This window comes from Saccopteryx leptura, chromosome 5, assembly GCF_036850995.1.
Source record: "Saccopteryx leptura isolate mSacLep1 chromosome 5, mSacLep1_pri_phased_curated, whole genome shotgun sequence".
Classification (NCBI taxonomy): Eukaryota; Metazoa; Chordata; class Mammalia; order Chiroptera; family Emballonuridae; genus Saccopteryx; species Saccopteryx leptura.
Genome location: NC_089507.1, coordinates 141,624,942 through 141,638,475, shown reverse-complemented (window position 1 = coordinate 141,638,475; position 13,534 = coordinate 141,624,942). Strand labels below are relative to the sequence as shown.

At 44.7% G+C, this 13,534-nt stretch overlaps 1 protein-coding gene across 5 annotated transcripts in view; it reads right to left on the bottom strand.

Moving 5' to 3' along the window:
* DPP6 (dipeptidyl peptidase like 6) overlaps positions 1–13,534 on the bottom strand; it is a 573,115-nt gene that overhangs the window by 149,967 nt on the left and 409,614 nt on the right. For all 5 annotated transcript variants that reach the window (XM_066385521.1, XM_066385524.1, XM_066385520.1 and 2 more), the window contains exon 4: positions 11,586–11,680. In XM_066385521.1, the coding sequence (XP_066241618.1) occupies positions 11,586–11,680 (95 nt within the window). The remainder of the gene's footprint in view (positions 1–11,585; positions 11,681–13,534) is intronic.

Genomic DNA, 13,534 nt, shown 5'->3' with positions numbered 1-13,534 from the left:
CAGTTACCACGCCCACCCTCTATGGTGGTGGAAATGGTGAAGCTATCTGTCAGTCCACATTTCCACAGGGTGAAAAGAATGAATGCAAAACTCACCTAACACCTTCCAAAACATTTCCTCCAAGATGGAAGCAAAGATAAATTTCCCAAGCAAGGCATGTCTTGGTTTCAGGTTTGCCCAAGGGCTATTTCTGCCCTATCCGTGCTCATTTTCTATTAGATTACTGGTCTTTCTTTGATTCATTTAAAAGAGCTCTGTGTAGATTGTAGCTATGAGCCTTTTATTTGTTATCAGAATGGCAAATGTTGTCTATTAATTTTGATCTTTTAAACATTAAAATATAAAACTTTTTTGCCAGACCAGGCAGTGGCGCAGTGGACAGAGCATCAGACTGGGATGCTGAGGACCCAGGTTCGAGACCCCAAGGTTGCCGGCTTGAGCGCGAGCTCATCTGGTTTGAACAGGGCTCACCAGCTTGAGTCCAAGGTCACTGGCTCGAGCAAGGGGTCACTCAGTCTGCTGTAGCCCCTTGGTCAAGACACATATGAGAAAGCGATCAATGAACAACTAAAGGTGCCGCAATGAAGAACTGATGCTTCTCATCTCTCCCTTCCTGTCTGTCCCTATCTGTCTCTCTCTCTGACTCTCTCTGTCTCTGTCACAAAAAAAAAACCCAAATATAAAACTTTTTAGCTCTGGCCAGATAGCTTGGTTGGTTAGAGCGTCGTCATACACTACGGAGGTGACTGGTTTGATCCTTGCTCGGGGCACATACAGGAGCAGATCGATGTCCCTGTCTCTTTCTCTCTCCTTTCCTCTCTCACTAAAATTAATAAAAGATTTTTTTCAAAAACTGTATTTTTTAAAAAATATATAAAACTTTTATATGGCAAGTTAAACATGGGTATGTATATATATATTTATACTTTCTGAGTTTCTTATTTTGAAAAAATTCTCTCTCTTGTGGCTACATTCAGGTATTTATTCCTATGAATGACAATTAAGATAGTTTATCAAATAGTCAACACTAATTTTCTTTTTCAAAATTCTTATTAGGGTTGCATTAAAGTCTGATATCAATTTTAAGAGAATAAACATTATTAATAAATTGTCTTCTTATCGAGTATTATACTGTAGCATTACTTTTTTTCAGCTCAACAGGATTTTATAGTTCAGTCTTCTCTAAAGCCCAGGCTGTTGTTGGGTTTATTCTAGCTCTTTGCATCATTTTGTTCCTATTGTGAATGGAATATTTTCCCATTTCCACTTCTAGATACTTAGATGAGTGAAAAGAGAAGTTATTGATTTATTTGTCTGGCCATATTAAGAAATTTTCTGATTAAATACAGTAGTTATTTTTAAAAAAACTTTTTTTAGTTTTGCCAAGGAAAGAATTAGGTTATCAGAAAAAAGCAGGTAATTTTTTTTTCTTTTTCTTTCTAGTTCCGATTCCAATCACTTGGTTTACTTGTTGCTGCACATCCTGTGGTCCCCAAGAACATACTAATTATAAACAGTGGTGGGAAGTAGTCTCACCTGGCCATACTTGATAAGATTTTATTGTTTGCTGTTGACAATGGTTTTCTCTGCTAGTGGGTTCACGGCAAAAAAAAGTCTTTATCAAATTTAAGCAGTTTTTCATCCTTATTCTCACCTAGAATGGGAATTAGGAGTTTCTCATAAACTTCACGAGGTGCCTCTTTCAGCATCTTGGGATATAACCATAACAATTTTCTGGTATTATACAGTCGCAATGAGTTTTCTTGATTGATTTCCTGATATTTAAACCCTGTCATCACAGTCACAGTATCAGAGCACAGTATCATCCTGATTCATGACTGAACTCTACTTGCCAATATTTTATTTATTATTTTTGCATCTGTACTCATGAGGGAGATTGCTAAACAGTTCACGCTGCGTATCATTGGGGGCTATTTAGTTACAAGGAAAACCCAGTTCTTTAATAGCATTATTCTGACTTTAAAAAGTGTTGGTCTATATATATGACAATCCCATATATACACATATATAAAATTTCAGACACGTTTCTGGTGAAATATAGATCTAAAGGGTTGGCGTCTTATTATCATGTAATAGACAGATATGTCCATGACTGAGATGCAGAGAAGGGCAGGTGACCTCAGTGGAAGAGAGAGACATGACATGATACAATGTCCCAACTTATCAAGCAATAGAAGTGAAACAAAGAGTGGAAAGCATGGATGTATCCAGGGGTTGTTGTGTGAAAATAGTATCTTCATAAAGACGGAAAAGAATGGCTCACATAAGATTAGCAATGACAGCCCTGGCCTGGTAGCTCAGTTGGTTACAGTGTCCTCCTGATATGCCAAGGTCACAGGTTCGATTCCTGCTCAGGGAGCATATAAGAATCAACCAACAAAAGCATAAATAAGTGAAAGAACAAATGGATGTTTTTTTCTCTCTCTTTCTCCCTTCCTTTCTCTAAAATCAACGATAAAAGAAGACCAGTAATGATAAAAACAAAGGCGGACACTGAAAGATTATGTGAGTGTAAGAAGTTGCTGGACAACCCTACTGGAAGACACCAGCAAACCTAAAGTAAAGGGAAAACAGTCCTCTCCTCCTTCCTGGTCAGTGAGGACTAAGGGGACACACGGGCCTGGTGGGGCTCCGAAGGACGTGGCCACAGCCTCGGCCCTTCATGCTCCTAAAAATCATGTCACCTGCCATCAACAGACCCAGGAACCACGCCCAACACTGGCCACGAGAACCAAGGAAAAGTAGAAAATGCAGTTGCTATAGGAAGAAAACGGAGGATGATTAAACTTTCCAGATGGTCTCCCAAGCCCAAGTCTCACCGTGAAACTATGAATTTCCACGCCCTCAGTTGCATCAGCATGTGTGTGTGTGTGTGTGTGTGTGTGTGTGTGTGTGTGTGTGTGTCTAACCTGATGCACATTTGCACCTCTCATCTCTACAGTAGAGCCATATGCAGTGGCCACTGGCGTTGGGGAGTAACCTTGTGCTACGCAGTGACAGTCACAGGTAGAAACCAAATCCTGGCAGCTGGGGCGTCCTTCTCGGGCGCGGAACGCTGGCCTCAACCCTGTCTGAGCAGCTGCAGGGACAAAGGCTGCAGCTGGACCCTTTATGCAAATCTGGACACAATTTCACTTGGAACTGGGCAAAGCTGAGTCCAGCCCTCAAAACCCTCTGAGCTACCTGCTGTGTACAAGTGGACCCAGAAAACATCATTTTAACCTCCACCCAACTTTTGTCATCTGTAAAATAAGAATAATAAGGAACTGCCACTCCCAGGACCCCTCAGGATCTCAGTTAAATAAGACACATGTCCAGGGTCTAGGGAAGTCCTGGTCTTATCATAAGCACTCAACTATCCATTCTTAGTTCACTGAGGCAGCCTGCACATTGCACCATTCTGTTCCTCACTGCTGCCTCAGTTTCCCCTCCATGATCCGTGACTCCTTCCACTTCAGGTTGCTGAGGTTACCACTTCTCCGTCAATGAGGCTCAAAATCCCAGGCACACGACCCCAGTTCTCTGTTCCACCTCCGTTATGTGACTGGAACCCGTTCCCCTCCCCGTCTGCCCCATCACCACCTTTACTCAGGGCCTTGGTCAACCTCAGGGGGCCTGCGGCAGCCCCTGGGCCCCTTCCTATAAGCTTTTTCTTCCTCCCACCCTACCTTCACCTGGGCTGAGAGTTATTTCCCCACAGCGTACAGACTGGTCCTCCAAAATCCAGTCCCCTCCTGTTTCCTCTGGAGTAGAGACTAGACCACCGAGGAAGGTTCTTGACGACCTGCTCTTTCTCCTGGGCCTTTAAACCAGAACCTCCCAATCCCTCCCAGACAACCTACAACTGGCGGGACAAACCAACGAGCTGCACTGTCCGTCCAGGAAACACCCTCCACGCAGCCTGTTCACTCTGCCAAGGATGATGCCATCTCCCGCTGACTCCAGATGACAGTCACTCTCCATACGCTGCCGAACACCCCCCTCCCCACCAGACCTTCATCTGTCCCCAACATGCACACTCTTCTCTCTCCCTCCCCTCATTCTTGTCATATGTGGCATCTCCCTAGCAGAACATATTTCATTTAAACCGTGACTTCTTTTAGATCTAGTCTGAATGCATCCCAACAGAGAAAACTAGGTCGTCTTCTTCCTTGTGTCCGCCTACCAACCGGGTCCAGCCCAAGGTCTTGCTGGGAAAAGACACTCATTTAATGTCTAATGACAGAGAGTCCAAGGGGGGCAGAGGAATGACACCAGACTTTCCTGAGCCTCCAGAGAACTGCAGGTTCAGGGAAGAAAGGTTTAAGCTGCTACTGGGTGCCAAGTCAAGTCTTCAAAAGACATAGGCCTAACAATAGCTGACTCACCTCCTTTAAACGTTAAAAACAGGATAGCCTATACAGCGAGATTCAGAATGAAAACGAGGAAGAGATACTTTTGTTTTCTGTTCTCTGAGTTAAGAGAAGTAAGAAAAGAAAAGGAAAACTGAAAAGAAAAAGGAAAAAAAAGGAACGAAATAAAGAAAAGATCACCAGAGCCACAGGGGAAAAAAAGAAAGAAAAAAAAAACTACAGGGAGAAAGAGAATGAACAGAACCATATAGACACAGAAACAAACAGAGATGTAAAGAGATAGGGTGTGACAACTTTTTATATATAATATTGTTGCAAAAGATGTGGCCTTTTCATGCCATGCTATTGTTCCTAGGCCATGGGGGCTTGGAAATCAGAGGTGGGTTTGGTTAGACGCCGTGCGTGCGGTCACTGTAGGGGCCAGCCAGCTGCTGTCCGCGCCGCCGGACAAAGTGGCAATCTGCAAGAAAATAAGGTCTTGCTGTCACCAGATCTTTCTATTTTTTTGTTTTTTCCTTCCAGAGAAGCCAAAAACCTGGATCTGAGTTTGTAAAAACCCACTCCGTGGGCCAAACAAAACAGCCCCGTAGGCTCCGTGACTTGGATGCCTGCCTCCGCGACACCAGACCGGAGTGAGGCAACTTCTGCGTCATGCAGACGCATGTCCTACGTGTGGCAAGGCTCAGTGGGGGGCGCTCGCTGGCCATGCCACCTGCGGCTGCCGCAGATGCTGTCCAAGGTGCAGGTCTGGTGCATGGAAGTGTCCAAGTAGGTACGGAGGCAAAGTGGAGCCCATGGGAACGGAGGTTGGGCTGGTTACCCAACTGCCAAGATGGAAGGACCCCACTGGGAGCCAGGCCCTGAGCAGTCCCACGTTGGCTCCGAGGACAGATGGAGGACGTGCTCAGGAAGGTGGGCTTCCTCCTCCTCTGCATGTAAGACAGGAAGCACTCGATGGAAATGAAATGACAGGGAACGGAAGGGGGTGAAAACCAGGGAACGTCCCCTATCCTGGATGAAGTGGGGGGGGGGGGAATAAACAAGTCGTCTCAAGTGTCCTCCTTGGCCAAATCCCAGAGTTCCTTTGCCGCACACCAAGCCCATGCCGTCTCCCTAGAGTCCAGAACGGGTCTAATGATACTTGCGATCACATCCCTCTCCACAAGGAGGCAGGATTCATTAAATTTTAGAGACCAAGATTTAAAAAAAATCAAATTAGGCCGTCTAATGATTATATAAAATCAAAAGAAGGGGGTGGGGAAAGAGGTACATAAGAGAAACAAAAAGGCTTTATTTAAATGTTAATTTAGTCATTTAAATAAGTAATTTAAACAAGTAGATTAGTAATTAAAACAAGCACCGACATAAAAAGTGAGGGAAAAAAACTTACACAAAGTATAATAACAACAGGAGGCTTTTTTTTAATGTACTAGTTTTCCCTTCTCAGTATTTCCAGGCACGGCTGACATCTCTTCCACATTCATCACTGGAGGGGGTCTAATCTCTTAGAAACACAAGGCTGGATTTTTAAAATGTGATTAAAAGTATTGAATCAATGGCACTGGAAACAGCTATTATGGAAATCAGCCCCCTGGAAAATAATATACAAAATTTTTACCACCCACCAAGATGAACTATTTCATAGTCCAATGTTTACTTTATAGCCTTTCCAATACCCAGGGATGATATTATAGCTATTAATTAAAGTGTGAGTATAGTATCCGTGTCCTTCCAGGTTCATTTCATAGAACCTCGTAATGGTAACTATTTCTCATGTTCCTGGGTAGCCTTTGTCACTGTTATTTTAATGGCTAGACCAGGTTTTATCTATTTTTTTAAAAATCTTATTTATCTAGATTTTGGGTTTTTTTTTTTCTCTTTAGATTTACTAATGAAATATTCCCTGGAATGAGCCAGAATGCACACACATATTGTCATCCATCTTGAATGAATGGCCCAGCGGCTTTCTAAACACCTGGAATCAATGTAGCCGATACAATGAAAGACTGTATCGGTCCCACCACGTCCTGTCATCCAGGGCACTGTCAGTACAAAGGGCATATAAAGTCTGAATGTCACACACAGGTCGACCCAGCAGATTATCCTGAACACAGGTCTGTTAGGTCAACCATGCCCATTATGTGGTGGTCAAGCCAAAGTCCTGTTTGTGGACCTTCTCGGTTTCTTCATCTGAGGAAAAGGGTTTGAAGGACATCATCTTCAGAGACAACGCCAGCTTTAAATACCTAAATCCCAAGTGAAAGCTAACCATGCCATCCTCCTGAGAACGTCTGCTGTTATGTCTGAGAAGAATTGGAGGGTGGGCACCATGTTTTATAAGAATGTCATCTACCCCACCCCACCCCAGTGAAACATAATTAAACTCAGGAAGATGTAGGAAGTCTGTGTTAAACGCACTTCTACTGGAAAGAAGGAGATAGAAGGAGAAAGGAAGGACAGAAGTACAGGAAAAAAGAAAGGAAGGAAGAGAAGGAAGAGAAAGAAAAGGAAGGAAGGAAGGAAGGAAAGAAGGAAGGGAGGGAGGGAGGAAGGAACAGGGAGGGAGGAATGTAGTCAATGTTGGCCTGACTAGTGGTGGCACAGTGGGTATACCCTTGACTTGGGACACTGAGGTCCCAGGTTTGAAACCTTGAGGTTACTGGCTTGAGCATGGGCTCATCAGGCTTGAATGTGGGATCACTGGTTTGGGCCTGGGCTCATCAACATGATCTCATGATTGCTGGCGTGAAGCCTAAGGTCACTGGCTTCAAGCCCAAGGTCACTGGCTTGAGCAAGAGGTTACTGACTCAGCTGGAGCCTCCCAGTCAGGGCACAGATGAGAAAGCAATCAATGAACAACTAAGGTGCTGCAACTCATCTCTTTCTCATCCCATCTTTCTTTCTTTCCCTCTCTCTCTCTCTCAAAAAAAATCCCCCAAAAAACAAAAAATAAAGCAACAACAACAAAAAACGTCAATATGCTACGCAGTATAAAATGTTTTAAAAGATTCTTCAGGAACTGGAGAGCCACTGCCCAAAATACCCAAAGCCCAGTTGGAGCATGAGAGAAACTGACCAGGAAAATAAACGGGAGGTGTAACATAACAAAGACCCTTTTCCAATTTGTTCAGTGAGAAGAGGGGAGGCAGAGACAGACTCCTGCATGTATCCCAATCAGGATCTACCTGGCAAGCCCACTAAGGGGCGATGCACACTGCTCCATTGTTCAGCAATCAAGCTCTTCTTAGGGCCTGAGGCAGAGGCCATGGAGCCATCCTCAGTGCCCAGGGCCACTTGCTCCAATCAAGCCATGGTTGCAGGAGAGGAAGAGAGAGAGAGACAGAGACAGAGAGAGAAGCAAGAGGGGGAGGGAAGGAGAAGCAGATGGGCGCTTCTCTTGTGTGCCTTGACCTGGAATTGAACCTGGGACTTCCATATGCTGAGCCGACGCTCTACAACTGAGACAACCGGCCAGGGCTCAGCAGGATTTAATTAAATACTGCGTTTCTATGCTCTGAGTTAGGGGGCTGCCCCTACCTGATGTTTCCCCTGTTCCCCTTCTCCTGAGGTCTGTTTGTATGAGCAAGAGCAGGTAAATGGAGTTTTCAGACAAGAATAAACCAGGCATGATTGTGAATCAGGCTGATCGGGTCGGACACATGTGGTGCCCAATAAACATTTGTAACGTGAGCGAATAAATGACATTTTTAGAAGAGAGAGGCTGCCTGACACAGAGCAAGCCCGCCAATTTGCAAGACGGGGTCTTCCCTTTTGTTTTTCTTTCCCCTAATGGGGTCTCTGAAGTTGCCTCATTAATTGGCTAAAACAGCTTCAGTTAAAATAGACGATGTATCACAAGCTATTGATGGGAGAAGAAGGCAGGTCCCAGGCTCACTTCCTCTCTAAGCGCCGCTAGGTGGTCAGTGCCCTGCTTTTTACTAAACTGCCACCCTCGCAGGAAATATCGATCACACGGTGACATGAAAATGCATTTACCGCCAGCCGCCATCTTATTGTGTGTGCTCTTGCTCTCTCTGCGCGATTTGTATCAGAAAACCATTTCTGCAATCTCAGAACTCTGACGTCGGTTGGATCTGGCTTTCTTAGGGGAGCAATTCGACCCAAGATCAGTTTTTGGGTTTTGTTTTTTTTTCTGAAGTTGGAAACGGGGAGGCAGTCAGACAGACTCCCGCATGCGCCCGACCGGGATCCACCCGGCATGCCCACCAGGGGGCGATGCTCTGCCCCTCCGGGGCTTTGTTCTGTTGCAACCAGAGCCACTCTAGCACCTGAGGCAGAGGCCACAGAGCCATCCCCAGAGCCCGGGCCAACTTTGCTCCAGTGGAGCCTTGGCTGCAGGAGGGGAAGAGAGAGACAGAGAGGAAGGAGAGGGGGAGGGGTGGAGAAGCAGATGGGCGCTTCTCCTGTGTGCCCTGGCCGGAAATCGAACCCGGGACTCCCGCACGCCAGGCCGACGCTCTACCACTGAGCCAACCGGCCAGGGCTGAGTTTTTTTTTGTTTTGTTTTTTGTTTTGTATTTTTCTGAAGCTGGAAACGGGGAGAGACAGTCAGACAGACTCCCGCATGCGCCCGACCGGGATCCACCCGGCACGCCCACCAGGGGCGACGCTCTGCCCACCAGGGGGCAATGCTCTGCCCCTCCGGGGCGTCGCTCTGCCGCGACCAGAGCCACTCTAGCGACTGGGGCAGAGGCCAAGGAGCCATCCCCAGTGCCCGGGCCATCCTTGCTCCAGTGGAGCCTTGGCTGCGGGAGGGGAAGAGAGAGACAGAGAGGAAGGAGGGGGTGGGGGGTGGAGAAGCAAATGGGCGCTTCTCCTAAGTGCCCTGGCCGGGAATCGAACCCGGGTCCCCCGCACGCCAGGCCGACGCTCTACCGCTGAGCCAACCGGCCAGGGCTGAGTTTTTTTTTTTAAATGCAACAATGAAGCCATGTCCATTCTTTCTGGGGCTTACTTCGCTGGATATGATTTAATTCCATGAAGCTATTGTTTGGGGGAGCTGTCATTTTTATTTTTAAAGAAAAAGCAATCATTCCACTAGAAAAGAAATGAAAGGTACTGAAACAGTGAGTGATATGTTGCCGAGGAGGAAAAAGAAGAATGAGCCCCTTTGGAATGGGTGTGGGAATGGAGAAGTACCAAGGTGGAGCCAACCCTTCTTGTCTCTGGGACAGAACAAAGGTTCCAGGGACCGGCCTGAGCCCCCCCCCCCCCCCATGAGATTCTGACGAGACTCAGGACCCTTACCTGTAAAAGCAGGTGACTTGTTTTCCCACTACGGTCTCCTCTATTCCCCAGAGTTTAGAATTCTAGGCTTTCCACATTCCTCATCCTCACCAGAGGCATGTTATGACCAGTGATAGGAGTCAAATAATTTAACAGCCGGTTCTCTGCCCTAATGACTGTTTTAAGTATAAAATGACAATATACCAAGGGTAGTACATTGTCTCATGTATTTAATACTGAAATAAGAATAAAAGAGGTCCGTAAAACTAGATTATGTTATATGAAAGTTTCAAAATATTAAATAATACCTGACAAAAAAAACAATAAAACTGTTATTTAAGATATTTCCATACTGCTTCTTGATTGGCATCCTCACTTGCAATGGTTTTCACCTATGGAAAGAATGAACATTCCTACGGGCTGTTGCTCAGGTAACATTAAAAAAGAGTAAGGAATGTTGATTTGTGATTTCCATGTTGGGCAGCTGCCCAGGTGCCCACCTTACAGAGAACCCTGATGACAACGGCCATTTTAACAACCGGTTCGCCAAACTCAATCAAAAAATAGGTATCGGTTCTGGCTGAATCCCACGACTGGTTATGACCCTTCTGGTTTCAAATTTGCCTTCGTGTTTTCTATCAACGTCCCCAAAGTATTGGATAAGAATATGATCAAGTCCCTAAACGTGGAGATACAGTCTTTGTAAGAATGAGAATGAATAGATTGTAAAAAAAAATAAAAACAATTCTCTTTAAATTGATTTTGGGTATAACACTTCAATGTTTTCTAATAAATATCTTGAACTATACAGAAACTCCACATCTCAATGCCTACATCTCCGGGAAAATGGGTTTCCCCAGATTACAGCGCAGTACTGAGCATTCACGTGGGCTGAGTCCTTGCTTTAAAGCATAAACATCACTACGGTCATTAGAGCAAACGCAGCCAGTCCCTACCTAAAAATCCCCTGGCTGGTAGTTTTGTTGTTTTTAAGATGAGACTGAGCAAGTCTTCCTGAACTACACTGCTCACAAAAATTAGAGGATCAGGGAAGGTGCAGATACTCTGGAACTTTCAGCTTTTTGTCTAGTGCATTTTCACCAATGAAATAAAAGTTGGTTTTGCATCTCATTTACACCATCAAACAACTTTCTTTGACTTGTTGTTTGCTTTCCTGATATTCTTGTTTAATAAAAAAAAAATCAAATGCTTTTTTATTGCTTCATATTCATTTTGAAATATCCCCTAATTTTTGTGTGCAGTATATTTTCTACATGTGAGTGCAATTGTTCTGCGAATGTGCAAAGCCTTGGGATTCTATCTTTCAATGACGTACGATCTACCACACTTCTTTGAAAAACCTGCAGAGACATCTCCCGAACACAGGGAGAAACTGGGCTTTTTTTTTTTTTTTTTTGTATTTTTCTGAAGTTGGAAACGGGCAGGCAGTCAGACAGACTCTTGCATGCACCCGACCGGGATCCACCAGGCATGCCCACCAGGGGGGCAATGCTCTGCCCTTCTGGGGCGTCGCTCTGCTGCAATCAGAGCCACTCTAGCGCCTGAGGCAGAGGCCATGGAGCCATCCTCAATGCCCGGGCCAACTTTACTCCAGTGGAGCCTTGGCTGCGGGAGGGGAAGAGAGAGACAGAGAGGAAGGAGAGAGGGAGGGGTGGAGAAGCAGATGGGCGCTTCTCCTGTGTGCCCTGGCCGGGAATCGAACCCGAGACTCCTGCACGCCAGGCTGATGCTCTGCCACTGAGCCAACCGGCCAGGGCCAGAAACTGGGCTTTTATCTTACTAAATGACTGTCACACGGTCCGTTGTTGCTCAGCCCAGAGTATTACAAGTTCACGGCTCTGCCGGCCTGTTTCAAAAGTTGAAACGCCAACTTTTTTTCTATGTTATTGACTTGAGGGAGACACTATGGAAAAAATGGTCCTGGTTACAGAAGAGAGTACTCACGATTTTCTTGCCTTCTATCAACACAGTAGATGTATTTGTTTCAACATTCCGCAGTATCACACTTCCTTGCTTTTCTCTGTAGATGAATTCTTTATCTACAAGAGAGGAAATTTTAAAAAAGAAACATGAGATGTCAAAAAACCCACCGAGCCTTTGACAAATGTGAGTGTAAAATGAATGGACTACTTCAGGGAAAAAAGAATTGGTCCTACATTCCATCAAAGGGTCCTTTGAATGTGGGGAAATATATTTTGTTTCTCTGAACGTAACCTCCTATGAAGCTCATCTCTGATCCTAGCTCCTAGTCTACACACTGACATTAAACACAAGCATATATATGCAAAATATTGTTGAACTATTCTATATCTTTTTTGGGTAGGACACACAGGGTGGACACAAACAACAGGTTAAGAAGGTAACTGGCACCATTAGACCGATTTCTTGTATCTGAAACTCGAGTGTGAAATCTGTATCCATGCACACATGTATACCAGCGCCTCCATCCTTGTGTTCATTTTGTGACATTATTTTCACCCAAGACTCTATGGTCCACACGATTGCCACTCAAGTACGTCTTCTTGTGTGCAGTCCAATGAGTGAGATCTCAATGCGCCCGGCCGTTTTTGTCCCCGCAAAATGTATCGGCTCACAGACGAAACTGTGTTCACAGACCATGCTCTGCCAACCGCAGGGCATCTACTCAGCATGAAGTCATTTGTCCTCAGCTAGAATTCTGTCACTGCCTACAAAGACGACCTCGTTCCCTGCCCGTTCCACACGATTTCTGCTTGGCAGCGTCCACGCTGAGACCGTGTTTGCACAGGACGGGGTGGCTGGGCACCAGCGTTCTCGCTGTGCTCACGTTCTATAGAGAACCCCCCCCCCCATCATCCTTTCTCCACTAGGACGCCCGCTTCCACAAACGGGGCCATCTCCTCTCAATGGCAAAGAGAATCAAATTGTTATTCTAAGCTTATCACTCTCTTTTCTTCATTCGTGAGCAAGAAATTCAAATAGTCAAAAACTTTATGGATATGGGAAGAAAAAAAAAAGCTTTATGAATGTGGCATGATGCCTGGAGGCTACCAGGGTGAAGAAAAAAGGACTATTAGAATTAGCAGTGATTCTCTCATGAAAAATAATATAACAACCTTTAAAGTATTTTATGTAACATTATAAATAGAAGTACGTGGAAGGAGAGGCGGTTTGGTTCACCAAGAACAGAAAACAACAAACACTTTTTTAAAAAACTATCATTTCTGTGATAGGATTATCTGAATGCCAAAATAGATTTCAGAATGCTACAAGCAGGGACCCATCTCACAGATTCAAAAGCTTCTTCCATTAACCAGATAAAGGTAAATAAAACACAATTATGCTTAGAAGTACAAAGTGCTCAGAAGAAAAAAAAAATGGATCCCATTTATGAATGGGGTGCGATGATGTTGAAGGATAAAAAATAAAAAAAAGGCAGCTTTCTATCAGAGGACCTTAATGACTTAACTTTTTTCATGAGTCACTGGACAACTCTGTGGATCCCCGAAAAACCTTGGAATGGATGGCGTGAGCGTTTACGGTGCGTGTTAATCCAGCATAGATAGAGGGTTGCATTGCGTTAATAATTGACATGTTTTCACCAGTTCTAGGAGGACCATTTACAGCATGAGGGAAATGACATTACCAACAGATGTCTGACCACATCAGTTTCCTGTGAGAATAGTAGAAGCTGTTAAAACAACAACAAATACCCTAGCAGGATCATAGTAAGTCTCGCTATAAAAAGGACGATGGAAGGTGTGTCAAGTCCTTGATTCAGTTATACCAGGATGTATTTGTGTAGGTTTAGAAATGCATTCTAGAATTTTTCCAAATTTTACTGTTTGATGATGGATACAGTTAAGCTTTTTTTTTTTTTTTTCTTTTACGCATCTTGACGCTCCTCTGACTTT